The 27,378-nt window shown below is 42.0% G+C and overlaps 4 protein-coding genes across 12 annotated transcripts; 2 read left to right on the top strand and 2 right to left on the bottom strand.

The window, feature by feature from the left end:
- The first annotated feature begins 6,858 nt into the window (after nt 1-6,858).
- LOC120458324 (tubulin-specific chaperone cofactor E-like protein) lies at nt 6,859-9,509 on the top strand. Its single transcript, XM_039645942.2, has one exon. The coding sequence runs from the start codon at nt 7,778-7,780 to the stop codon at nt 9,155-9,157; it is 1,380 nt and encodes a 459-aa protein (XP_039501876.1). The 5' UTR covers nt 6,859-7,777; the 3' UTR covers nt 9,158-9,509.
- Nucleotides 9,510-11,011: 1,502 nt separating this feature from the next.
- LOC120458321 (potassium voltage-gated channel subfamily KQT member 1) lies at nt 11,012-20,642 on the top strand. Of its 9 annotated transcripts, XM_039645928.2 has the most exons (20): nt 11,012-11,276; nt 11,364-11,549; nt 11,742-11,959; nt 12,019-12,194; nt 12,401-12,526; nt 12,585-12,695; nt 12,846-13,033; nt 13,541-13,585; nt 14,887-15,083; nt 16,925-17,017; nt 17,261-17,710; nt 18,187-18,257; nt 18,343-18,427; nt 18,858-18,900; nt 18,965-19,061; nt 19,126-19,479; nt 19,542-19,645; nt 19,714-19,829; nt 20,081-20,301; nt 20,369-20,642. In XM_039645928.2, exons 1-20 carry the CDS (start codon nt 11,224-11,226, stop codon nt 20,453-20,455), a joined length of 3,021 nt encoding a protein of 1,006 aa, XP_039501862.1. In that variant the 5' UTR covers nt 11,012-11,223; the 3' UTR covers nt 20,456-20,642. The 9 variants fall into 9 exon arrangements, with proteins under 9 accessions (XP_039501862.1, XP_039501863.1, XP_039501864.1 ...); XM_039645929.2 differs by lacking the exon at nt 13,541-13,585 and having other exon boundaries at nt 11,017-11,276; XM_039645930.2 differs by lacking the exon at nt 17,261-17,710 and having other exon boundaries at nt 11,026-11,276.
- LOC120458322 (zinc finger Y-chromosomal protein 1) lies at nt 20,641-24,192 on the bottom strand. The gene is made up of 10 exons (XM_039645937.2): nt 23,420-24,192; nt 23,210-23,365; nt 22,889-23,150; nt 22,675-22,827; nt 22,472-22,615; nt 22,279-22,414; nt 21,741-22,196; nt 21,492-21,678; nt 21,196-21,428; nt 20,641-21,138 (listed from the first exon to the last, which is right to left on the bottom strand). Exons 1-10 carry the CDS (start codon nt 24,165-24,167, stop codon nt 20,653-20,655), a joined length of 2,961 nt encoding a protein of 986 aa, XP_039501871.1. The 5' UTR covers nt 24,168-24,192; the 3' UTR covers nt 20,641-20,652.
- Nucleotides 24,193-24,445: 253 nt separating this feature from the next.
- LOC120453798 lies at nt 24,446-27,360 on the bottom strand. Its single transcript, XM_039639068.1, has 5 exons — nt 26,416-27,360; nt 26,138-26,226; nt 25,872-26,082; nt 24,656-25,825; nt 24,446-24,595 (listed from the first exon to the last, which is right to left on the bottom strand). Exons 1-5 carry the CDS (start codon nt 27,238-27,240, stop codon nt 24,542-24,544), a joined length of 2,349 nt encoding a protein of 782 aa, XP_039495002.1. The 5' UTR covers nt 27,241-27,360; the 3' UTR covers nt 24,446-24,541.
- Between the last annotated feature and the right edge of the window lie 18 nt (nt 27,361-27,378).

Genomic DNA, 27,378 nt, shown 5'->3' with positions numbered 1-27,378 from the left:
CAACTGTCAACGATTTTCCTTTTGCCAGCATTTTGTCCTAGATTTCATTATTGCCAGCAAATTAATTGCACACCGAGCCCAACACAACCTGCTCACTACCCATACACGTGGGAAAAAGCTTAAGTCATTTTGGCGTAATTTCAGAGACTTACTCATTAGGGTATTCCTAAACATTATTGTTTTAAATTTTTCCAAGTGCATACATTTCCCGCATTGGGATTATATTGATTGCCCTTCCGTTAGAATTGAGAAGGTGCCTGAAGAACGCCACAATTGCGAAGAGCAGTGGCCAAGATTTTCGACTCCACTTCAGGGATCCAGAAAATTGTGAATTTTCCCCAAGTGCATCCATACCACCATGGACTATGAATAATTCTGTTTGCTGTTGGCTTGCCCGACCAGGCACGCCCCAGCCTGCCAAAGGACGACTGCTAATTGCCCGTAATGAGGAACTATGGACTGTGGCTGTCCGAGAAAGGGTTGTGCAAGGTGTGAGCAGGGAGCTTCTTGAAGACCACTTCTTGGTCTGGCGTTGAGTTTCTATCCAGCCGTTCAAGAAATGATTCAGCTGAGCTATTTTCAGCCTAATCAAGTTGACTTTTGTACGAGGCAATTCCCGAGACTTTATCTTCAAACTTTCCCGAGAGCTCTGCCGAAACCAGCCAGCATAAGTCTTATCAAGGCTAAGAGAAAGAGAGAGAGAGAGAGAGTTCTGGCGGCTCCCAGTGACTAAGCCGAATATTATGGCCATAAAAATGTTACTTTAAGCTGATAACAGGGGAAAACAGGGAGAGGGAATGGAATTCATCGGAAGGAAGGCATTCGAGCATGCCAAATCCTTTTGCAAAGCAAAAGAAGAATCCCAATTCTGAAAACATAATATTTTTGTAAGCAGAAATACTCAAGAACACATCTCGAACCAAATCATGATTTGTTATATTGATTTATTATAAAGTATATTTATACCCGTTACTCGTAGAGTAAAAGGGTATACTAGATTCGTTGAAAAGTATGTAACAGGCAGAAGGAAGCGTTTCCGACCATATAAAGTATATATATTCTTGATCAGGATCAATAGTCGAGTCGATCTGGCCATGTCCGTCTGTCCGTCCGTCTGTCTGTCCGTCTGTCCGTCTGTCCGTCTGTCCGTCTGTCTGTCTGTCCGTCCGTATGAACGCTGAGATCTCAGGAACTACAAAAGCTAGAAAGTTTAGATTGGGCATACAGACTCCAGAGACATAGACGCAGCGCAAGTTTGTCGATTCATGTTGCCACGCCCACTCTAACGCCCACAAACCGCCCAATACTGCCACGCCCACACTTTTGAAAAATGTTTTGATATTTTTTCATTTTTGTATTGGTCTTGTAAATTTCTATCAATTTGCCAAAAACCGTTTTGCCACGCCCACTCTAACGCCCACAAACCGCCCAAAGCTGCCACGCCCACACTTTTGAAAAATGTTTAGATATTTTTTCATTTTTGTATTAGTCGTCTAAATTTCTATCGATTTGCCAAAAAACTTTTTGCCACGCCCACTCTAACGCCCACAAACCTGCACTTCTACTAGCTGAGTAACGGGTATCAGATAGTCGGGGAACTCGACTATAGCGTTCTCTCTTGTTTTAATATCTTTAAAGAATGATAGGCAGACTATGTATTCTCGCACACAGACCTAATTTACATACTGCACATTTGCATAATAATTTCATTATTGCTGTCCCTGACTGTCGCAAAATTCATTTTTCATAAAAGTGGGCGATTTTCATTACTCCGCACTCCTTAAATGTGAATCTCTCGAAGTGCTTGAATTTCATAAAAATGCGTGATGCTCAACTATGGCAACCATCATTGTCACGATGACAAACGATGAGCAATATACCAGACCCAGCCATTGCCCCTTCCCGCAGCAGCCCCACAATTTCCCCAGTCGGGGAAACCGGCGAAAGTGCAGAAAGTGCATTGCTTAAATTGAACTTTTGCGCTGCCAACACAATCTGCTGCTGCAGCTGGAGGGTCAGACCGCAGAGACACCTCCCCAGGAAAGCACCCGTAGCCCCGAGTTTTCGCTGGTCTCCGAGTTTTCGGAACATGACACCGCCGGCGATAGCGTAACCGATGAACCCAAGTCCAGAGGAGCTCGTTGGGGGTGGGGTCTGACCGAAAAGTGCAAGTGTCGCATATTAAATTAACGCTGGCACTTGACAGACACCCTCAGCCATAAACCACCCCGTGACCCACCTCTCGAGGTTCAACTCAAATTGGCCAAACGTGAAAAAGCGGATCATGAGGGCCACATAAAATGGAATTAAAAAATGCTATTCGAAGGTATCGCAGTATATATTGACTTGTCAGCAGTGGTTGAATACACTGTACCCCATCAATCATACGATTGTGTGCTCTTATCAGGAATGCTCTTAGCCTATTGCTATTTTCAGATAGAATTTACGAGCCAAGCCTCGCCATAAGTTATTTTCTCCCATTTTTAATAACTTAAAGCCATATAGAATAGCATTAACTTTTTTGCTTTAAACAACAATTTACGCTAAGTCGAGTGCCTTGAATATCAGATTACATGCAAGCAGTAAGGCGATAGTATCCAAAATTGATACTTTATATTGAATGTTTTTATTTGAACAATTTTCATACTTTTTAAAAAGTCTTTAAACATATTGTAAAGATGGCGATGGCTGTTATACTGTTACTAGGAATAGGTAGAATAGCATTAACTTTTTTGCTTTAAACAACAATTTACGCTAAGTCGAGTGCCTTGAATATCAGATTACATGCAAGCAGTAAGGCGATAGTATCCAAAATTGATACTTTATATTGAATGTTTTTATTTGAACAATTTTCATACTTTTTAAAAAGTCTTTAAACATATTGTAAAGATGGCGATGGCTGTTATACTGGGTTTAAAAAAAAGTACTTTTATACCCTTACGGAGAAAAATATTAGCCAAAATCAACTGTTTAGCTTGCTGTCGTACTATTATGTGTCCTTTATCTGAATCCCTGAATCCCGCAGACCTCATTCGAAACGCAGCACATGGCGGCTAATCATAATGAAATTACTCATACGCAAGGTTAGCCGACGACCAGACCCATTTACTGCTAAGCAGAGAGAGTGGATGCTGTTGACACTGGGTATCGTGCAATAATTCAAAATTCCGTCTAGACTCTGAAGGAGACAAAGGAGATAAAAAATAAAGATGTTGCCGGGAGAAATTGTGCCATTTCATGTCATTGTTTACGCTGCCATTGCTGAGGTTGTGTGCCATTCGCTTTAAAGTCGTTAAACGCTGCAGACACCAGCACAAATTTTAGAAACTTTACGACCGGCCCACAAGAACTCGTCTAGTTTCTGCATTAATTGACGCAATCGATTTGAAAATTCAATGGGCTGGATTATACCAGGCCTTTGTGCCGATCCCATATGTAAACAAGAGCCAGCGCTTTTGTGGCCATAAAAGCAATATTTATACCGCTGAGAAGCAAGAGAAAATTCCTAATTACCCCAAACGCATCCATCTTCACGAACAAACCCCAATAAAGGCAAATCAATGCGCATATAGATCAGCATATAATAAATTTAGCTGATATACATGATGCATGATATGTGATATATGATAGATAGAAGATACACGACGTTGATGGGCAAAATGACCTGTGGCCCAGAGGACTAGACTGAATTATGGCCACAGGGAAAAAGGAGTCAAATGAAAGAAAAATTCTATTGACAAATGACTTTCTTGTTGCTCTGCTATCGCCGGCGAACCCTAACGAAAATATTTTCAAACTATGCCTTATCGCACATCGCGAAAACCCCAACAAGTCTTAGCGCAAAAGTCCCAACGAATTTGTTAAATATAGAAGCAATGCTAAGTGGTGAGGAATTGGCGACGTACACAAAAACAAGAAATCACAAGATGTGGGTCGTTGGCATAATTGATGACTTGATATATGCAAACACACACAAGTCCCCATCTTGGCTACATAGCACAGGTTCAGGCCTACTTAAGTGATTGACTTCTGGGGTTAAGAGCCCCATAAAGCGAATAGTATAGGAATGGTCAGTGAATGTCCCTTTGCATCAAAGCTATTTATGGTTTTTGGTGGCAAAGTTGGTTCAGTATATCTGAAATTTATTTAAGGTTTTATGCCACTGCTAAGATCAATCAAAATATGTATTAATATTAAAACTAAAAATAGTAAAATTATTTTTTCATTGCTCTTAGTTCTCCAAATTATATTTACTATATGCGTAACTCCACTTAATATAGTCAATACTTGTTTATGGTTTCAGTGACGTAGCTGCATATTTTAAATGACCCATATTTACTTTAAACAGATTTCAATGACAGGTGAGGTGAGAATGTTAGATCCATATCAATTTCTTTAATGAGTACTTGAATAAATAATCCCCACGCAATCCAATTTATTTAAATTTATAACACTTGCAGACAAAGCTACGTACATATATGGAAGATAGTTCATAATTCACAGGTATTTTTTTGAAGCTGTCAACAATTTTGACTTTTCCATTTCTCATATTACCGAAACTCCTTTCATACAAGGACAGTAGGTAAAGAATGGAAAGTGAAATATTACTGGAGCCTGATTGAACCCTCCTCAGACATTGACCAATTTGCAACTGGCTGTCAATCCGTAGTATTAGCTCGCATGTGTGTACAGGCTTTTTTATCGAGCACCCATATTTATGGAAGTCTGAACAGTGAAATATTTGCAAATTGTCTCCAGTCATGCGAAACGGTAGTGTGCACAACGGAAAAAAAACACCCGACTCCAAATTCTGTAAAGCGAAGCGCAGTGAATCTAATTTACATACGAATATCAGTTTGTGAAATTAGTTCTAAATGCATCGCATCCACTTTGGTGAACTGTGTGCTAGCGGTTATTTAAAGTAAATATTGCTCAGATTGCACCTGATGGTAGAGATATCTCTATTTAGTTCTAAAAGGGTTAAAAGTTTTATGTTTCAAATAAATTCCATGTATTCAACATAACACTATTATTATAGACATTTTAAATTATTATTCTAAAATTGGTCATCATATTACAAAATATTCACTAAAATGTAATGTACAATATCAAGCATAAACAACCTTATCTTTGGAACACACGTTTAAATTCCATGTATTCAACATAACACTATTATTAGAGACATTTTAAATTATTATTCTAAAATTGGTCATCGGACTTATATTACAAAATATTCACTAAAATGTAATAATAAATTTTGACTAAGAATTATACACATACATATATTAAAGTATATCAAGCATAAACAACCTTATCTTTGGAACACACGTCTAAAATATGTCAAAGATCTTTACTGATGCAAACTGATTGTTTCCTTTAGTGAGGCCACACTGTGTGGCGAAACCTTCGATTTGGTGACGGCGTTACAACAACTCGGACCATAACGCCCCCCAATGACAAACGAAAGCACAAAAGAACGGGACACAGTGCTGCCATCTGTTTGCTCTTTGTTTGTGGATTGGTGTTGCACATGGCGCAAGAGCTTTTTTGGGGTCCAAATCGGAGGTGGTGGTTGGGTGGAGGGGTATGGTGGGGCATGGTGGGGAAACGTACGGAGCTTTCCTGCCCAAACACAATCAGCTGGTGGCTGCCAAAGCTCCAGAGCAAGTGCTGCGTAATTTTTGTTGTTCGCTGAAGCACCGTAATGCAAACAAACATGTGAGTGCTGACTTCCTCTCCCCCCTACTGTTTGGTTTGTTTTTGCTTTGTTTTCGTGGGACAACAAAGCCCAGCTGAGTGCGAGAGAGCTTTGTTGGTAAATGGGGGCTCTGCTCTCCCGCTCTCTGAACCCCGTTCACTTACAGCTGCACCGCCCCCTCCCTTCGTTCTCATGTGAATCTATTGCGCACCTTTTTAGCTCTAAAGTGGAGCCCCCTGTCATGCAACATTCCACCCCAACGTAACGCCACTTTATGAGGTGCAAGGTTACACGAAATTAAAATCAATCTATTTAATTAATTTATTTGCACAGCCCCATGATACTTGCAATTGCAACTGTGGCGCGGGATTGCAATTGGCCACCTGTCACTTGTAATGAGTACCCACTGTGGCATGACCATTGACTTTATAACTGGTTTTCATCATGGTCCGCCAGAGGCGCACTCACTTTCCACGGGGAAAATAAAGGCGCCCAAATTGACAGTCGAAAGAATATCGGGTTTGCTACTCTATTTTCTAGGGCGCCTGTCAAGGTCATTGTAAATGTATTTATTTATTTTTAATATATCCCCACCCTCCCCAGCAGTCTATCTTTGGTTTCGCCTGCGCCAGAAACCCCAAAAAATAAGCGAGAGCAAGCCAAACAAATAATTTGTTCTGCCGTCTTAGTTTAAACAAAATTTCGTAATTGAAACAGCGTATTTATTTTTGGCGGCAAGGTCGCTGTCAAAGCATTTACATGGGGGGCGAACGAACGCAGCGCCCGAAATGGGGCCCATCGTCAATCTTCGATTTATAGAAAAGCACCAGTTTACACGCTAGCCAACATTATACAAGATCTATAGAGTTAGCATGTTAATTTTTGATGCTGTCTAAACAGTTATGCATCTCAAAATTTGTTTAACATGTCTAACATCCATTGTGACCACCATGCTACCTTTTTTATAAGAACCCATAAGACCCATTTTTTATGAGTTATCAATTATTTACATAAATTCATAGTATATATGACACAAAAAAAATCAAAAATTGTTTAAAAATGACGATGATTTTATTGTATTTTTTTAAATGTATTAATAAAATTTAAATATGGTGACTACGTCTATAAACCCTTGTAATAGGGGGCCGTGAGTAGAACGCCCCAGGGTTTTTTTTTGTATTTGGTAGCCTTTATCAAAATTAAACGATAAGTTCTTGTCTGATCGGGTTTCGGGCGCACATCAGACGAGAACTTATCGCATTTGTGGTACTGAAAATTATCCTCGCTGGCCCTGAATGCCCAGGAATTGCCCTCTTCAGGCCCGAACCGCTCCTGTGCGCATGTCGAGCGACCTACACACGAAAAGCACTAAACAGGCCAGAATCCGAATCCGAATGCGAACACGAGCACACGACTCACCCATATACACACGCGCACACACATATAGGCATAGGCACTGACTGCTGCACCACCGACCGCCGAGGAGTTGGCGCGGTTCTCGGTGGTTAGTTGAGCGTTTGGTGGCACTGCGAGCGGACGGAGAGCGATTCGAAAAGGCAGAAAAGCAGAATAGCAGACAAGCTAAATAGCGGAAAAGCGGAAAAGCTGGCCACTGCGACAAAGGTTAGGCAGCAGCGACAAACACAAAACGACAACAAAGGGAAAACGCATCTAAGCTGGCGGAGAGATCCGAAATAAATACAATCAAAAGGAAAAACAGAAACAAAAACAAAAACCAGCCCAGACCAACGCACTTTGGTTTCTTTGTTACGATCTTTTTAACATCGAAGCACATCGAAGTCAAAAAAGTCTTAAATTAGTGCGCAATATTTAACGGAAAAAACAAGAAACACAACGAACGCGAAACGTGCGCAATAATTTGTTTAAAATCAATGAAGACTGCAACTGCGCAAAACTGAAAAATTGCATCATAGCCAACACAGAACGGGCCAGGGAGAAGTCTATGAGCGAGGAAAAGTGGAAAATCAATAGGGGGCAAAATAAGTAAACCCCAAATAAATATAGGGGATCCAAAACCAATCCCACATATAGTAAGTAATCAACGAAAGTGCATTCGCTATGCCTTCCCTTTTGGAGGCGCTGGAGCGCAAGTACTTCGCAGAATGCGAGTTTGAGAATGCCCACCAACCGGAACTCCACAAACGAAGCGACCTGCCCAATGACTTTACGGTCACCAAGTGCGGCGGGCGCATGGAATTCTCCATCTTCATACCCCGCCTATCCCCGCTGACCAGTGTGCCAGCCTTACTGGTCCTCAACGACTGCGACATCGATTCGGCCGGGGACTTCGACAGCATCCGGGAGAAGTGCCAACGGGTGAGGGAACTGGATCTGGCCCAGAACAAGCTGAGCGACTGGTCGGAGGTCTTCAGCATACTGGAGCACATGCCGCGCATCGAGTTCCTCAACCTGAGCAAGAACCAGCTGGCCAGTCCGATCGGCTCGTTGCCCACGGCTCCCACGATCAATCTGAAGAGCCTGGTGCTGAACGGCACCTACTTGGACTGGGCTTGCGTGGATGCCCTGCTGAAGAATCTGCCCGTGCTCCAGGAACTGCATCTCAGCCTGAACAACTACAGGCAGGTGTTGATCGATGCCGAGGAGGCGGAGCAGCGGCTGCAGGAAACGGAAACGCCAGAGGAAACCGAGCGGCGAATCACCAAAGCCCATCCTGCTCTAAAGACTCTGCATTTCACCGGCAATCCCGTCGAGCACTGGCAGGAGATCTGTCGGCTGGGCCGACTGTTTCCCAACCTCGAGGCCCTCGTTCTGGCAGACTGTCCCATAAAATCGCTGCAGGCCGAGGAGAGTAGCGAGACCCATAGGTACTTCCCCAGCCTGAGGCTATTGAACTTGAGTTCCGCCCAACTGGATAGCTGGGCAGCCATCGATGAGCTGGCCAAGTTTGGCGAGCTACGCAATCTCCGTGTAAAACACTGGCCACTCTGGGAAAGTCTGGAGTGCACGGAGCACGAGAGGAGGCAGCTCCTGATAGCCCGGTTGCCTAATGTGGAGATGCTCAACGGAGGCGGCAAGATCAGCAACGACGAGCGCGTGGACTCGGAGCGTGCTTTTGTCAGATATTATATGGACAAACCGGAGGATGAGCGACCTGCGCGCTACGAAGAGCTCTTGCGGATCCATGGCAAACTGGATCCCTTGGTCAATGTGAGCCTGAAACCGGACAAACGGGTTAAGGTCCTGTTCACCTACAACGACGTGAGCGAGAGTCGGTTCGTGGACATCTATCTGACCGTCAACGATTTGAAGGTGAAGCTGGAGAAGCTGGTGGGTCTGGCGCCAAACAAGATGCGCCTCTACTACCTGGATCAGGACTACAAGGAGTTCGGGCCGGAGGAGATGCGGTTCCCCAACAAACAGTTGTACAGCTACAACATCCAGTCGGGCGACGAGATCATCATCGATGCCAAGAAGTGAGGCGCGAGGAGATGGGCTACATGCTTCCGGATCTGGAAAGGATTACCATTAACCCGAACCGCGCTTCGTCCCCGCCTGGTGCTACAACTTGTGATCTTGTACACGAATCATTTACATATACTTAACGTACTTTACTCTACTGATAGTGCCGTTCTGTTCTCCCCGACGAACAACTGTGTACATACGTTCTGAAAATGGCCAAGCGAGCATCACTGCGCACCCACATCGTATATTTTAATTACTGCCTAACCTAAGCCACACACAAAATAGAAATACAAACCACAACAAAAAATAAAAAAAAAAAACAAAACAAAATCCAAGCAAGAATGCATTAAACAATTTTAAAATTTAACCACTCTCCTCGTTTTATGGTGATGGGCAGCACTTTTCGCGGGGGATCGCTGGCAGAAAAGATATGACTCATAGAGCAAACTCGAAACACCCCAACACAGGGGAGCTTTCGCGATCCCGATGTCGATAACTGAACTGACTTCAGCACTGCAATTATCTCGCTCGCGGGGAGCTTTGAAAAGTTGCCGCACAAGAGACCTGAGAACTAGCTCTCCCGCTTCCCACATACAATTAGCCGAACAATAACTATATATGATGGTTATATGTCCACTTAACACATTTCTGTAATGGACACTAGTGCTCAAAATAGTAGCAGACGTTTTCATTTTAAACGTTTTTTAATCAAATATATTGCAGAAATAAAAAATTAAAATATTTATGTTAATTATTTTTCAATAATATTCTCAGAAATACAGGTAGCTTACAAGTAAGATGTAACTGTAATACTAACATTTGTGATATAAATAAATAATATAAATAAATGTTTTACTAGTAAAATTCTGAATTTTTTTAGATTACTTTGTAGTTAACCCTTCTAAATTCTAAATACCTATAACTTTTAAACTACTGACCCTTAATATTTGATGATCAAATAAAATATGTATTTTTCTAAGCCAATTGTGTGTATTGGAAAATTTGAATGTTTTTTAAGCATTTTACAATGCAAGCAGTATCATTACTTTGATCACAACTGCATGATATTTAATATTTAGCAGGGAAGCTTTACGTTCTGGCCAGTGAAATCACGATTTTTGCTTTTCTTTCATCTAAAGTTTTTTATGGTCGATTCATTTATTGATTTACCAAGTAACTCAACGATGAGAAGCTTTTATTATTTTTCTGTTGAGTGTTTCTTTGTGGTTTGTCTTATAAAATAGCATTTCTTACACGTCAGTAATCATGACAAAAGCAATTTATTTAGATTTCCTTATTAAACGACCTCTGTTTTACTAACATTTAATACTTTTCTTATTTATTGTAATTTCAAAGCTAATACCATCTGAAAAATGTTTTAAAACTATTGTATTGAGAATACTGTTCAGAGGGATGTATCTGATCCTACAACCTGCCGGTTAGTTGCCGTTCTATTTTGTGTCCTACGACTGAAACCATTTGGAATCTAATACCACTACCAATATCAAGTAGAACTCTCCCATTAGCGGCTGGTAGTTTTCCAGCACTCCCTGAACGAATGGCCCAAACTCACCCATATTTAGGTTATTTGGGCTGGGGTATGGCAAGTGCCTAATGTTAATGACGTAGGATCGATTGGTAGCACGTTGGGCAAAGACAAAGTCGAGAGATCGTGACTAAAGCGAACCTGACCCGCCCACAACGGCGAAGGGGATCCAAAACGAAACGACGAAAACGTCGCTAAAATGCGCGCAATTTTATGGAGCTCTGTTGATGACGAGGTGCAATATACTTGGGTATATGGGGTATTTATTAAAACAAATCAAATAGAGGTCTACGCAGACTTTTGCTGTCGTAAAAATGCAAGGTGTGTGGAACGAAAAAACTGTTTATGTAGATAATTAATAAAATTTACACATGGGGTTTTCAAAGTCTAGTTGTTAAGGAAGGTTTTTTAACCGGCCGTCGCTCGCCCGTCGATCGAGTTGCGGTTCAATCGTCGTTGGAGCCAGACGTGTGCGAAGTGTCAAAAATATTTGCCGAGATTTTCCGATAACTCAGCGGGGTGGAATGAGATCAGAATGGATCCGGACAACGATATTTATGCCTTCTACGACATAAGGGGGTACAAGGGGTACACTTGAAACTATAATAGCACCTAAATTGATCACCACAATGCAGCAAATTCAAATACTAAGCTTCTAAACCTCTGGAATTGCAGGAAATGTAGACCGGGCAGGCCGAACTCGGAACGAATCCTGCAACCGCGAATGTCACTCCTAGGAAAGCCGCTGAACTACAACCGCGGCACCCGCCGCGATGTTCGCTACCGGCGCCTCCAGAGTCGCCTGTACAACTTCCTGGAGCGGCCGCGCGGCCTTCACGCCATCTTCTACCATGTGATGGTGTAAGTACACTGCAAATAAAGTTTTTAAAGTATTTAGAATAACATCTAGTTTTTGATTCGCCTTAAAAAAGCGCAGTTCTCAAAGTATTAGTTTTTTAAAATAACATTAAATACAAGTATTTATAATATTACTATGTAATTTCATGTTATTCGAATCTTTCACGAAATCTTTTGATTTCTCATTTTTTTCAGATTCCTGATGGTGTTCACCTGCCTGGCGCTCAGTGTGTTTTCCACCATCAAGGAGTACGAAGAGGACGCCGTCTACATCCTGTTCCGCATGGAGATCCTGGTGGTTATCTGGTTCACAATGGAGTTCGGAGCTCGACTCTGGTCATCGGGCTGCCGATCGCGATACCAGGGATGCCTGGGTCGACTGAAGTTCGTAAAGCGACCATTCTGTATTATAGGTTAGTAACAATAACACAAAAAATTAGATAAATGACTGAATGCGAAATCTGCGTTCCAGATATTGTCACCATTTTAGCCTCAATTGTAGTATTAGGAATGGGCACCTCGGGCCAGGTGTTCGCCACGAGTGCTTTACGTGGCCTCCGGTTCTTTCAGATCCTTCGGATGGTGCGCATGGATCGGCGGGGCGGCACCTGGAAGCTGCTCGGTTCGGTTGTATACGCACATAGGCAGGTAAGCCTGCTTTCCAAGTTTGCACCTTGAACGTAGTTTTTCAAGTTCCCTTTGATTAGAGTGCTTAATAAGATCACTTCTTTATCGTTATCGGGATGACAAGTGCACTTCAATGACCTAAAGAACACTTGGTTTACAATTAATTAAATGTCTTATCTTCAAAGTCTTGCACTATTTCTTAGCTACATATATATTTTGTCTTGCAGGAGCTGATCACAACCATGTACATAGGGTTCTTAGGTCTAATCTTTGCATCATTCCTGGTATATATGTGGGAGAAGGACGTCAATGATAAGTTTAGCAATTTCGCCCAAGCCCTCTGGTGGGGTGTGGTGAGTTCTACAAGCCCCATCCAATAATCCCAGTACTAGTCCATACTTCCGATTTTAGATCACACTCTGCACAGTGGGCTATGGTGATATGGTGCCGATCACCTGGCAGGGCAAGCTAATTGCTTCCTGTTGTGCCCTTCTGGGAATATCCTTCTTCGCCTTGCCTGCGGTAAGTCCACTTTATATTACGTTTTTTATTAACAATATTGTAGTGCTGTGTTACTATTCTTATCGATCAATGATAGAGGCGCAGCCTATGTTTATTTGCCAATACATCTTTACAAGTCTACTTCATGCCTGCATTTTATTATCATTTTAGGGCATACTGGGCAGTGGTTTCGCTCTGAAGGTCCAGCAGCAGCAGCGGCAGAAGCACATGATTCGGCGTCGCCAGCCAGCGGCCACTCTCATCCAGGCCGTGTGGAGATGCTATGCGGCTGACGAGCATTCCGTATCCGTGGCTACGTGGAACATCCACCGGGTGGCCCTGCCCAGTCCGCCAGCTTCGTATGTATTGCCTTAGTTTCGACTGATCCTTTTCGGGCCGGGACATTTGAATGAAACTGAAGAATCTTTTGGGGGTATTTTGCAGAAGAGAAGTTCCACAACTACTGTACAGTAACGACAAACCACTTACACAGTCACAAACACTTGCACACTGACACAAACACACGCAAACACTATTCGCATTGGTGTGTATAACCAAAGAAAAATTTGATAGTGTTTATGAGCTGGCGACCTAACAATTGTGAGAAGCGCGTAGAGAGGCGCTAAATTTGGTATCTCGTCATGTAAAGCACAATTGGAACTTTTTAAAACTCTCAATGTGTACAGAACAATAACACTGATCAAACTGAAACACTCATAGGTAGAAATAGAGATACCTAGCATATGCAACTCTACCCACCCGACTGTCTCTCTATCCGTATTTCTTCTGTCCACTCGATTAACCACTTATGTTCTATTTAATTTACTTACTCCCATAGATAATATAATTTTTGTAAACATTTTCAGTTCTGAAAACTGGGAGCGATTATTAAAAAACATAACTGAATATAGGTAAAAGTTGATAACCGTAACAAAAAGCAATCAAAATCAAGCCAAGCAAAGACTCAAGCAATCTGACAATCATTCTGTACCTGTACGGGCGGTGTTTCTCAGCCCCCAAAAGCACCCACATCAGTAGACATGGCTCCCACATTTAAAATCTAAATTGAATCTAGTTAATTCGCAGCTTTTCTACCATCAGCACCAGTCTCAATCTCCCTCTCTGTCGCACTCGCTCTTTCGCCTTGTCTTTCCATCTCTGTCTTTCGCTGCATTCAAATGCGTTTTTGCTAAATTTTTAAACTTACCCCATTGACCGAAAACCATTAATCAATATGATACGAATTGATTCTCATTTTGTGTGTTCTGCTGCCTCGCGCCCAAAAACTCCATAAAAATGCATTTAATTGTGTGTATAATCTATAATTAACACGTGAGTTCAATAAAGCCAAATGAGTGAAAAGCTTTTTATTCGATTCTTTCTCTTGCTCCTTTTACCCCTTTAATCCGTGCGAAATGAAGACACCACCACCCACTCACTCCCCCCCTACGTTCGTAAGGTTTTTCTCCTAGCACCTCCATACCTCGTTGACCGCAGTCCCGATTTTCAAAGATGAGGGCATCGCCTCAGAAATTTCAATTTTTAGTATACGAATCCAAAAATATTTTTGAAAGATTTTAGAGTGAGCTGTTGTTTTAGTAGTGATGAGTCAAATTTATTAAATGTTAAGTAAAAGTAAACGGCAAGTACATTGACCTTTTAAACCAAATATTTGTACTATTTAACCTGTATTCAAGCTCAAGAAATTTCTTGCGAATTTCATGTTTTAACTTCAGTCACGAAGATAGGAAAGTATAGACCCTGGTTTTGGAAGGTGAATCATAGTTAGCACTCAGACAAAACCGAGCAGTGTTTTCAGATAAATACGTTGTATTTCAGATACCCAGTAAACAGAGCTATGATAGGCGATGCTTTCATTTTGGGTTACGCGTAGCTAGTATTCGGAAACTTGTCGACTTTTAAGCACCTCACTTCTCTTCAGTAAATGTTGGAATTGATATACAATGTTGTTGCCTCACCATCGAAATGCAAATTTTAATTATTTTTATTCGCACTTTATGTATGTATGCGCAATTACGCAAACACTCACACAGCTACACACCCACACCTTAACTGTGAACCACAGTCGTGTACTGTTAACTATTTGCCAGATAACCTATCTCTTTATTATAAGAATACATATACATACATTTGATAAAGGCCAATATTTGAGTGTTGACTGAGACCTTCTGTTCCCACCCCTTCGATGCAGACGGGCGTCCTCCAGCTTCAAGCACAACACGTCCTTCGTGGCCCGACTGCCCACCATCCGGAGGCACAAAAGCCAGACGATCCAGACACCGGGAGGAGGCGACGGCGGAGGAGTGTCCAAGCCGCCGGGCTCAACGAGGGCCTCTACGAGGTACACCCGCACCATCCGGGACATAAATGCGTCCGTGGAGAACCTGGGTAAGTCGATGTTCCATTGGGCAGCTCCTTCCGATTTTCGTTTATGTTTCCCATTTCCATTCCATTGCGAATTTCTGTTTGCACACAGTCCACCTGTACACACACACACACACTTACAGCTTTTGAGGATATTAAAGTGCGTTTTGTGACTATAAGACAATGATTTTCAATTCGATATGGCTTTCAAACGTTCAAATAATGCGGTTACGATATTTATCTTGTTCATGTTTCACAAGCTCACAACGTTAAATATTTCAAGATGTCTGTAAACTTTATATTTTTACTAAGGTGTGGGAATTATTTTCATATTCCTTATACTTTTTCCTTATACTTTTGGTATTTTACAAAATTCAGAAATTAAACAAATATTTGTATACCAATTGAAAAATTATAAATTATAAACAAATTAATTTTTTATACATATAACATATTTCTTAAAATGTTTTGAACATTTTATTTAACCGCTGCCTTAAAACAACGAAACGCACTGAACGGCCAAAGCATGTTTTTTTCCAACTTTATTCTTGAAGAATTAATAACAAATAAGACCAAGATTATTTTCAAATTACACAAACAACAATATTTGAAACACCAAATAAACCATATACTTAATAAAGGGACCGCAAAAATAAGAAAAAATGGAAAACATTTCACTCTTTTTCCTTCCAACTTCTTATTCTGTTTGCATGCAGCGTTTTGCAATAAATCCCACTTAGGACAAATGTCAATAAACATGTCATTAATCAAACAATAAACCAAACTAGCCATTTTTTCTTCGATGTTAATAGAAATTTTGCAGTTATATATTGTCTTTGCAAGCCCATTACTAAAGTTTTGGACTACGAATATGGATTATGGGTCAATTCAATATGTATTTAATGAATGCTATTAAGTAACTATAAAATAATATTCACTATTGAAAAACTAGACTTGAAGCCTTATATATTTTTTATTAGTTCTATCGCAAACACAATAAAGAGACGACAGAACGCTATAGTCGCGTTTCACGACTATCAGATACCCGTTACTCAGTTGGTGAAAGTGCGAACAAGAAAATTCAACATTTTTCTGGCATATCGAAAGAAATTGGGAAATAAAAAAAATATAAACACTTTTCAAATGTGTGGTTTGTGGATGTGAGCAGCGGCGTGGTATACCAGTAGAAATTTAAAAGACAAAACAAAAAAAATGCAAATCATTTTTGCAAAGTGTGGGCGTGTGCACTCTTAATCTTAACTATAGACAGTCGGGCAGACATGGCCAGATCGACTCGACTTGTGATTCTGATTAACAATATATACACTTCATAAGGTGGAAAACGCTTCCTTCTACCTATTACTTACTTTTCATCGAATATATTATCTTTACGAGTAACGGGTATACAAATTAATATTCGACACGAGAGCTTCGAACAAAACCTATCTAACAGGAATTCAATCATGCCCATGCAAAAAAGTTTCCCACTTAGTTCAAGTTCATAGTTAAATTTACCAACAAACAATGTGAATAACTAATTAAATTGTGTATAGAAACATTTAACCACTCAAAAGGATTTCGTTTTCGTTGTTGTTCTTAGAAGTTGGATATTTTTATTTCTCACTGTGGCGCAAACCTTTTGATTTCTTCTCGCAACCGTATTAAATGTTTCAATATTGTACGACCCATAAACAGAGTGTAAAGTACCGTGTCTCTCGAATCGCAGATATGTTTATACATATATGTATATATAAATATATGTATATTGGCAAACCGATTCCAGTTACAGTTACAGACCGCTTCTCTGATTCGCAATGAGTGGAGTTTCGATTGTCGAGTTTAACGTTTGATTTGAAATTTTACAGAGGTAGTACAAAACGGCAAATCCATGAATCCAAGTTTCAGTGAAGATTCAGTTGCTGAAACCACTTGCTTAAAAAATATTAAAAATTCAGACGGTAAGTCTACAAGGTCCTCTCCCCCAGGTCCTACAATACGAATGTTCAAAAAAAGATAAAATCGATTGTTATATCATACTATATTGTATTTGAGTGTTGTGGTTGTGTCAATGTTGTGAATCCAATGCATCCCAGAGATAAGATTGATTGAACTTTGAATTGATGTTGTTTGTTGGTTGGTTGCCTAACACGACTACCCCTTCCCAATGGGTCCTATAATCTAGAAATCTTAATTTAACTTAGCCAGCCATCCCGCGACGCTGGGCAACTGCAAGCTCAGCTTGAGCGCCGGTTCCCTGGCCCAGTTTCCTGATCGGGATCAGGATTGTCGAGGGCAAGGCGAAGGGGAAGGGGATCCGGCTGAGGAGCGGGCCAAGGCCGGTGGTTCCAGGAGAAACCTTACCATTCCGGTGGTGCTCTACGGTTTTCTGCACGGCAACTTCTTGGGCTCGACGCTTTCTCTGCGCAATCCACGTGTGGCTCCCGCCAACGATCGGGATCTAGAAGCTGGCCGGGAGGAGGATGAGGTCCGCAAAGATACTTGCAAGCGGAGCAACACCTTGCCGCTGCCCGTCAAGCCAGGCAGTCCCAGTGGTAGCCCGGGAAGTGGTCGTACGGGTCGCTTCTTTGCGGCCGCATCGCACTTTCTGGAGACCGGATTCAGCAACCCAAATCCAACCATCGACGTGGCAAGTGCGTGGAACCAGAAAATCGCATCTCCGAAAGTATCTCCAAGAGTATCTCCTTCGCCTGCGCTAGGGTTGCATGCTGTCCACCCCCAATAGAGAATCCCTTCCCCGGTTTGATTTGTAGTTGATGTAGGTATTTGGTTACACCTGGCCCACTTGAATATCCATTCCCCTCAATCCATCACACAGCGACACCTCACACCACAACGCTTGCTTCAGTATCTGGGCTGGAGAATTCCACGGCCTCGCATTCACTAACTAACTAACTAAGCTCTCTATCCTTATATATCGATGATAATCCATGTGTACTTACTAATTGTTCCATATGTGTGTGTAACGGTACTTTTGTATGTGTTGTTGTATATTTGCGTTGACGTTGACTTGATTAACCATATCCAAAAAACCAATAACCAACAAGCGAAGCTAGCAACCAAAACCTAACGCACAAGCCAATCTCTCTGATTCACAAATTGCCCGCAGATGAGGAGGACGAGCCGCGCTGCACGCAGCTAACCAACCGGCACAAAACCGCCATCAGGTTCATACGCAAGGTAAGAGTCCAGCCTACGGGGATACCCTGTAACTCCACTGAACTATCGTTTTGATCCTTAACTATGGTACCTTTGCATGACACAGCTCAAGTACTTTGTGGCTCGGCGGAAATTCAAGGAGGCCTTGAAACCCTACGACGTCAAGGATGTCATGGAGCAGTACGCAGCCGGTAAGTGGAGATTGAGTACCACTCTTCGGTCATCTTGGGTCTAGATACGTAGACCAAAAAATAATAAGACGCATTCCCGCTACTCAGCTTTTTATTGTGTGGAGTGGCAGTTGTGAGCGGTCTGTGTATCGCATATCGATACAAAATTAAAAAGAAAAAAAAGAAAAAAAATATGTTTTAGGTCTTTTGTGGGCGATACTCCAACAGTTTCCGAGAACACGACGTTTATACGGACGGGCAAACGGACATAACAAGATCGACTGTTACATACTTTGCAATATATACACTATATACCCTAGAAGAGATATCAATTTAGATTAAGGAAGGTAAAAAAACAAAATTTTTAGTATAGCTAAAATAATGTTAATATACATTTACCTTTATACAAATTATTAATACAAATTATCTAAAAACAATTTGTATATTTAAGGTCACGTGGACTTGCTGGGTCGCGTTAAAATGCTACACTTGCGGTAAGAAATATATACAAGATCCCATCGCTTGACCTATATTAATTAACACACAATTTGTCCGCAGCCTGGATCAAATCCTGGGCAAACAAGGGTCCAAGGCCAAGGATGTATATGCATCCAAAATATGCCTAGCCTCCCGCGTGGTTAAAGTCGAGCGGCAGGTGAGCTACAATCAAATAAAGCATATAAACGATTATGTTATTCGTTTCCCCTAACAACTAATAGGTCGCTGATATCGAAGAGAAGCTAGACATTCTGATCAAGGCTTACATGGAGGATCGTGATAGATTCCTGGCTCTTCCGCTGCCAGCCAAGCCCAAAATACATTCCATTAGTCCTAGCCACAAGCCCCTGCACCACGCCCACAACCTTGCGATGATCGACGTGTGGAAACGGACAGCGGCACTCAGTGTGCATCCGGAGCAGGTGACCACCACACCCTTGCTGAATCCCTCGGCGCCAGACATCTCCGAACTGCATTCCCTGACAGCCACACAAACGCCTACCACCACAACCGATGCAATCGCCACACAAACCCCCATGCCGCCGCATGTGCAGCATACAGCGACCAATACAAAGGTATACCCAATCTAATTAATTGAATTGGAAGTATGTGATGCAAATGTATCCACTTTGTACAGTCTTCCGTGCTAAACTCATATCAATTGGGGTCTGAGAAGCAGCAGCACAATGATGTTTTTATGACTGAATTAGAGAATAGAACCAAAAAACGTGTTACGTTAAGGTGTGTTTTGAAATAAACAAATCTTTGTATTCGCATATAATCCGAATTCTGCATCCGAAATTCTGCAGCCTTCATAGATCAACATCGGAGCCGTACAGCAAGCAGGAGCAACGGATCACTATACCCGATGAGGGAGCCGATTCCCTGGACAGCAGTGCAAAGCCAACACCGCCAGATAGTTCAAGTAATTAGAAACTATATCTATTTAATTTATTATTTTCGGAAAATGAGAACCAAAATAAAACCTAAAAGCATTAATTTGGCTATTCTTTATTTGTATTTTTTTCTTTCCTTTTTATAACGGACTATGAATTAAATGTATATAAGCAGATTACAAAATTCCTTTAATTTGAATTATATTTGTAAAGAATTTGTAAAAGAATTTAAATATACCTAAATCTAGCCGAAATTAAACCCAAAATGTCTCCCATTTAGTTATATTAATCGATGAGTACGAGGACTTCGAGGAGGAAGATCTCAACTGTGAGGGCGAAATGGATCATTTCCCCACCTGGGAGATCGATAGTGATATTGGCGTAGAAGTGGATGTGGACGCGGATGCCGATGGCGATGGCGACTGTGATGAGTCCACCGAGGACACGGCTCTGCTGCAGTGTGCCACGCGCACCGCCATCGTTATAACACCAATCAGCCCAGTAAGTCTTGGAAAATTTGCTTTATTTCATTAAGTATCTTTTTAATACAAGTTAATATCAATTTCAGGTAAGCTCCGCACACAATCTTCAGCAATTAAATGACCAAACTACAACGCTTAATAAATCGAATTTGCTTCCGCCAGACTCTGGCTAGTTAATTGCAATTGAAATTAGCTAAACGTTGCTATTACATTATCACTAGAATTATATATTATATACTATGGAATGCATATTAATGTCATTTTGGGACATCAGTTGTGTTCAATTAACTGGTAGCAAACAAATGAAAATCAAACTAAATAAATAAATCTGTTTTAGCAGCAAATCTTACATTACCGAAATTTACCAGCCTCAATTTTGTGGATCCTGATCTTGGATCTCGTCGATAAAATCGTCGTCCTCATCGTCATCCTCTCCCATTTCTATATCATCCCCATCTGCTTCCTCTATAAACTCAATATTGTTTTCACTCAAGCGAAGGCAGCGCTTTTTAGATGTGGATGGAACATCATCGGTAATGCATTCGTCCTCTTCAACCACATCCTCCTGTAGCAAAATAATGCCGTCGTGGACCTTTCGGACATGCACATTCAACTGGGAACTGTTTACAAAGGTCCGTCCACAGCCGCCGTCGAAGTAGTCGCGGCACGTGTATTTATCCCCATGGGCTCGCTGCATGTGCGTCTTCAATCCCTGACTGCGTCCAAACCTCTTCTTACACACGTTGCACTCGAAAGCAAACCGCTTATAGTGCTGACCAAGAACATGAACAGAAAGGGACTTTTTGTTCCTGGTGGTGAAGCTGCAGTGTTCGCAGTTGTAAGACTGTCCATGAAGCTGAAGAAGAAACGGTATGGTAATTATTAACCGTTTACGGTCGTCTATCATACCAACCTTTTGATGAGCCTCCATTTCACTTTTGTGATAAAACCCCTTTTGACAGACATTGCAAGAATAGCGCTTCTTATTCGAATGCACAACATTTACATGAGTGTCATAATTCCGTCGATTTTTGACTATTTTAAAGCATTCCGGACACTCTATTGGTTCATGCCAATAGGCATGGTGCTTAGCCAGAGCATCACGGCTCTTGTATGAGGCATTGCATAAAGGACAGGTGACGTTATCTAAAATATAAAGTTATGCATTATAAAGAAGAATATAGTACAGCATACTTACACATTACTCACCATTGTTATGACTCCTAGCCACATGAACGGACAAGGACATTTTGGACCGGCATTCTTTTAAGCAAAACTGACAAACCCATTCCTGGGCAGACCTTGAACTCCTCTCCGCTTGCTTATTCGAAGATTCGTGTGTGCGGCGCTTGTGTGTGTACAAGGAGTTCCAGTTCACGTAAGACTCTGAGCAGTTCTGAGAAAAAAAAAAAAAATGTTATGACCCAACTTTTTGCGATCAAGCGCAGGACGTCTCACCTCTTGATCGCACATGTAGTAAACACAAATTTCTAGCCTGCGATGTGTTGAGTCCGCTCGAAGTTGTTGATAGTTCCGAAGGTGATGGCGATATAGTTTCATATGCGCGAATTCTTTGCCGCAGGGCTGACACCAAAACACTCCATCCTTATGTACCCCGGAGTCACGATGGGCTTGGAGACTGTCCTTTTCTTTGAAGTACGAGGAGCAGTACTCGCACACATAAGCATCCCGTAGGAGCTCCACGTATATCTTGGAGCCAAAACAGGCAGTCTTCACGGATTCCACATGCGCAAGAAGGGTTTCGCGGCTGTCACTTAAAAGACCGCATGTTCTGCACACGTGCACATCTTTTTCGATAATCAGATGCTTCTTCATGTGAATATTGTAAGTAGCTTCAGTGGCAAATTCGCGGGAACAGAGTTCACAGCTTATTACGCTGCCATGCATCGCTCTCTGAAATAAAGAATGCAATTACTGTACCTCATAGTATATTCAAATGGGAAGATTTTAGACAAATAAACATGAAATACCGTACCATGTGTCCATTTAGCCGACCCCGCGACTCAAAGTTCGCCATACATTCGCCGCAAGAGTAGGTCGTGCTGCTAACATTGGCATGTGACTTATTGTGCTCCATAAAAACAGAAGAGTCCCGGAAAGTACGGTCGCAACTAGAGGAGAAATAAATAATATTAATAGGTTAGCCAACAAAAATTTGTAATACTAACAGGTCGCAGAATAAGGTTCCCACTGGCTCATGCGCATAATTCAAATGCTGGAAAAGTTCATCTATGTTTGTACTGGCATAGTCACAGACGAAGCACGCTCGAGGTCTATGCTTTTCTAGATGGAACTGGTTGTGGAAATTAAAACTATAAAGAAATATAACAAATTTTAATATCGGCAAGAACTGAAGAGAAAATAAACATACCGCTTCCAAGAAGGAAACTCTAGCGAACACATTTCACAAAATGAGCGAATACCTCGCTTTTTTTTAATTACATGAGCACAAGAATGCTTGTTGTACTGCAAAATGTTTGAAAACGTCAGTTTACATTCCGGACAGCAGCCATAGATAGCAATTCTAGATAATACAAGCATCAATTATATCACAAATATATATCTCCTTTAGCTAATATAGTTACTCAGCAACTGGTGCGTGCAACATAACAAGATGCATGGCTAAGAATTTGCGTCCTTTCAACTCCTTGTTGCATCCTTCAATGGGACACTGGTGGACATCTTTTCGTGTTTTGTGGGCCTTTAACAAATGACCAAGAAGGCTCTCGAATGTGGGACACTTCAGGGAGCAGTGCTTGCACACAGTGCACCACTCAAATGTCAGCTTTTCAAAGCTTGTCTTCACCACGGTGGACAAGTACTCTGGTATATTATCAACATCATCCTCTGTAAATAGATTAATATATAGAATTGTGATTGCTTTTTAATTTTGACAGTATACCCACTTTCTTTGATGTCCACAAAGTTAAACAGAACAATATTGCTAGTCTCTCCCTCGTCAATGTCATCATCGCTTTGACTTTCTTCAGCTTGAGCTACCAATCTAGACGAACAACTTATTGGTTTTACCTTAACATTGTCCAAATTGGGATCCATAACATCTGAAATATATTAGGTATTAGTAAATAAAAGGAAAAACTGGAATTCAAACAAACCATTATGCTCGTATATGTAAACATTCTCATCCAGATTAGTTTCTGCCCCAGCCTCGCTGTTTAGGATGACTATTTGACCCGGGGTTTCTGTTTCCACGGGGACAGCTTCACTGGACTCTTCTTTCACTGCGGTGTCATCCTCAACAATAGCTTCCTCTCCGTCCAGAATATTTTGTATAAGGACACTGAACTGCTCCTGATCTGCGACTTTCACAACCAGATTATTATCGTTTTTAAGGACAGAAGCTTCTGGGGAAGACGGCTGTGGTGATGGCTCAGGAGATCTAGATGCATCAGGTGTTACATGGGAAGCAGCAGCAGCTTTATTTCTTATCCGGGCACTTGGTTCCCGGATGGGAATAATGGGCACTGGTCGCAGGACCTTAGTGAAGGGTCTGGAGGGCGCAGCTTTCTTGACGGGCTTTGCAGCTGGTGAAGTTGCTTGGACATCGGTAATGATGATGGGGTCCTCCGCCTTGGGATCTTTGCACTGAGCCACATCCTTCGCAGCATCTCTTTCTCTTTCCAGTTCATCAATATCAAAAAGGCGGATGAGATTGTTGACACAAACTTCGCACAGAAGCTGCTGCTTCCGCGGATCGGGAGACACTTCGAACAGGAAGTGCTTGGCCAGTAGGGACTGCAGTCCCAGTTCAATTCCGAACTCATCGAAGATCTCCTGGTACTGGTATTTCGTACTGAGTACGCTGCAATGCAGGCAGCTATTGTTTTTCGCGTTTTCCGACATCTTAATCTTTGTCCGTCAGCAAATTGTTGGCGTTAAGGCATTTTTAGGACATTTTTCGAATTGTACCCTTTCCATACAAGTCAGCGTTCTAGTATTTTCTGTAGTGTGACCATCCGGCGCAGAAACCGTTACCACGATTTGAAAATAGTTTCAATATGTAATGACATTCAAATTAACGAAAATTTATATATAAGTAACCCAAGGAAAGGAGGAAGATGATACATTTTCTTTATTTTATTTAACAATTTCATTTAATAAGCAACTTCTAATGTCTCCACAATAATTTGAATTATGTATGTGCATAAAGTTTTAAGGGGTTTTGAAAATCTACTAAAGCCAGTTGAAAAATTGTAAGCGCTTCGGTTTTTCGAAATCTAACTGTTGACGCGTTTCAGCAGTGCGAAGTAGCTGTAAGAGCAGTTAACAATCTGAAAGAAAAATAACATAACTAGTTATTGAGATATATAAAGGACTTTCTGCTGCCCTACAGAACCAAAGGCCTCCAAGCTGAAAGTAAAGGTGGGGTTAAAGGTGCGAAGGAGCATCGGAGAATTGAAACGTTGCATCATGAGCAGGACAATCCGACGGTTTGCCTTGCTCCACCCCGTCCATTGGGAACTGTAGATGCTGTGACACAACCTAGAACTCTGGACAGTAACCTCGTTGGAGGCGTAGCAAATGATGAAGATCTGCCAGAGCATCACCAGCTGATAGATACAGGTCTTGACCATAAAGATGGCATCGCCATTGGCAATGGACATGGTGGACATGTCGTACAGGTTGGACACCAGCACCAGAACGGAACACATGAGCTGCACAGATCCTGGTCCCTTTATGAACAGCTCCACCAGGTCCTTAAACCGAACAATCCTGTTGTAGTAGGCGGCACTCTGACGCAGTTTCTTAGCGATCTTCTCGTTACCTTGGGGTTCGATCACAGGACCCAACTTTTCTAATCTCAGGACCAGCATTTGGAGCTGAACCTTCAAGAAACAAAGCAACGAGTAAGCCACCGAGTCGTAGGTTATATTCAGGACACAAGTGGGCAGCAGGCAAATTGTGTGGAATAGGTATTGCAACCAATAGCAGATCCATCCCTCGATGCTGCACACCTCCAACATGGCCAGTGGTAGCTCCCCAAAGTTATCAAAACAGGGAACTACAAGGATCAAGCCAGCCGCACCCAAGGACATAATGCCGTAGAAGTTCCTCATACGGACAACCGCCACTCTATCCGATTCCAGCAACTGCCTTTCCTGTTCACTTTTAACGCCGAACTCTGGGGACAACATCATATCAACCAGACCAGCAAGCTCACGGCTCTTCCACTTCAAATGCAATAGTTTGGCCATGCACGATATTTCGGTGGCGAACATGAAGAATACCTTTAGGATCTCCCTTACTTGGGAAATGTTATTCAATAGTTCGAACGAAAAAAGCAGCAGCATAATGAACAGGATGACCAGAATGAAGCCAAACCTCATGGACTGAAGACGTCGCTGGTGGTCTGCGGCCCAAGTGGGGAGCTGCCAAACACCAAGGATCTGGAAATACCACACCTGGTACTTATAGAAGTCTTCCGTAACCATCTGATGCTGAGACATGCTGACGATTTTCACTTTTCCATTAGTAAGCCCTCGAGGAAAGCCTTTTATAGGCTACGAACTTAAATGGCTAATAAGCCCCATTATGGAAATTGGCTACAGTGCACAAAAAGGTTGAACCACGGACACGACTCACCGAGCTGAAAAGCATTAGGTCAAAACCCAGACTGGGATTTATTGTCCTAATCCTCAGAGTCGAGTGAAGGCGTTGCATGAAGAGGAGAGCAATCCTTCGGCTTCTGTAGTCCCAGTCCACCCAAGAGGTCTTGTACAGCTCGTGCGGAAGGTCCAGGCTGCCCTGGGTTACCTCACTGTTGATGAAATTCATTACTAGTCTGGTATGCAAGCCGAATACAGCCTACTCACCCGGCATAGTAGCACAAAATAAAAATCTGAATCAGCATGCACGTCTGGTAGGTAATATATTTAAACAGCTCCAGCCTCTCTTCAGACAACTAGTTGATATAGGTAAAACAAATAACCAATTTTATCCTTATCCATTCAATTTAAAATAATTTCAAGTTTATGTGTGTCGAATTAGTTATAAAATGCATTCGCTTGGGAATGTTGTTCGTGTTGAGAAAGTTGGGAAAGTGCAAATAATGCGTAAATGTGAGCTTGCATTTTCAAAATTTTTAGCTTACCACAGCAATAGCATAGAAATTGGCAGTCAAAACCAAAACAGAGCAGAAGATCTGGACCGAAATCGGCATGCAAAGTAAACGCTCCACGGTCCTTGTCAGCTGAACGATGGCCATGTGATAGCGGATATTTTCCTTAAGTTTCTGTTCCACAGTGCCACCAGAACTGCTTGGCCGACCGATCTTATCCAGTCGCAGCGCCAGAATGTCCAGCTGGCACTTGATGAAGATGAACAGTGAGGAGCAGAGGGAATCAAAGCATATGTTGGTGATACACGAGGCGGTCAGGGCCAGACACTGATAGCAGTACAGGAGCCAGAAAGCAGGTGAGCCAGGATTCTCGCCCAGCGGATTGTATGTTTTCAGTGGAAGGTGGGACCAGTCCAAGGCGAACTGGGGTATGAGGATCATACCCAAGGCGGCTAACGACAGCGTCCCATAGAAGTTCCGAAGCTTCCTACTTCTTTCACAGGCTGATGCAAAGATACACTCTTCTTTGGCGCCTCTAGGACGAAACTCTTCGTCATCCAATGTTCTGAATAGTTCCTCCATCTGCACATTATTGGCCTTGATGGACAGCAGCTTGGTGGTGTGTGCTGCACTGGTGGCCAGTATAAATATGGCTTTCACAACCTCGGACATGTAGCTCAAGTTAACCACTACATGCAGCACCAACAGAACATCAAAGAGCAGCACCCAAAACACAATTACGTGGACATAGTTCACCTGGTGGATGATTCTCCAACAGGGTTCATTCTGAGACCACAAGGAGAAGATGTTCAAGAACACCTTCTGGCCTTTGTAAAAGATTTCTACTCCTTTGCTCATTTTACGTCGAGATTTTTTCTGAACTTATGGATAAATGATCCAGTCAAGTGTTTATAAGGCTTCACAATAGCATTTAAAATGTCATTAGGCGACCTAATCGCTGCCTAATCGTTCTGGTGCGGTTTAAAATATTACATT

The sequence above is a fragment of the Drosophila santomea genome, chromosome 2L, assembly GCF_016746245.2.
Source record: "Drosophila santomea strain STO CAGO 1482 chromosome 2L, Prin_Dsan_1.1, whole genome shotgun sequence".
Classification (NCBI taxonomy): Eukaryota; Metazoa; Arthropoda; class Insecta; order Diptera; family Drosophilidae; genus Drosophila; species Drosophila santomea.
The sequence above is the reverse complement of the archived record's forward strand: the minus strand, read 5'-3'. Positions and strand labels throughout refer to the sequence as shown.

Coding starts and splice junctions, on each gene's coding strand:
- LOC120458324 (XM_039645942.2), top strand. CDS start 7,778: ATGCCTTCCCTTTTGGAGGCGCTGGAGCGCAAGTACTTCGCAGAATGC.
- LOC120458321 (XM_039645928.2), top strand. CDS start 11,224: ATGGATCCGGACAACGATATTTATGCCTTCTACGACATAAGGGGGTAC. Junction 18,428..18,857: donor CATGGAGCAGTACGCAGCCG/GTAAGTGGAGAT, acceptor TGTATATTTAAG/GTCACGTGGACTTGCTGGGT. Junction 20,302..20,368: donor TTATAACACCAATCAGCCCA/GTAAGTCTTGGA, acceptor TATCAATTTCAG/GTAAGCTCCGCACACAATCT.
- LOC120453798 (XM_039639068.1), bottom strand. CDS start 27,240: ATGAGCAAAGGAGTAGAAATCTTTTACAAAGGCCAGAAGGTGTTCTTG. Junction 26,227..26,415: donor ATTTCTATGCTATTGCTGTG/GTAAGCTAAAAA, acceptor TATATCAACTAG/TTGTCTGAAGAGAGGCTGGA. Junction 25,826..25,871: donor GTTCAACCTTTTTGTGCACT/GTAGCCAATTTC, acceptor TTAAGTTCGTAG/CCTATAAAAGGCTTTCCTCG.
- LOC120458322 (XM_039645937.2), bottom strand. CDS start 24,167: ATGTCGGAAAACGCGAAAAACAATAGCTGCCTGCATTGCAGCGTACTC. Junction 22,828..22,888: donor TTGCACGCACCAGTTGCTGA/GTAACTATATTA, acceptor TGTATTATCTAG/AATTGCTATCTATGGCTGCT. Junction 21,139..21,195: donor AAATGGAGGCTCATCAAAAG/GTTGGTATGATA, acceptor TTTCTTCTTCAG/CTTCATGGACAGTCTTACAA.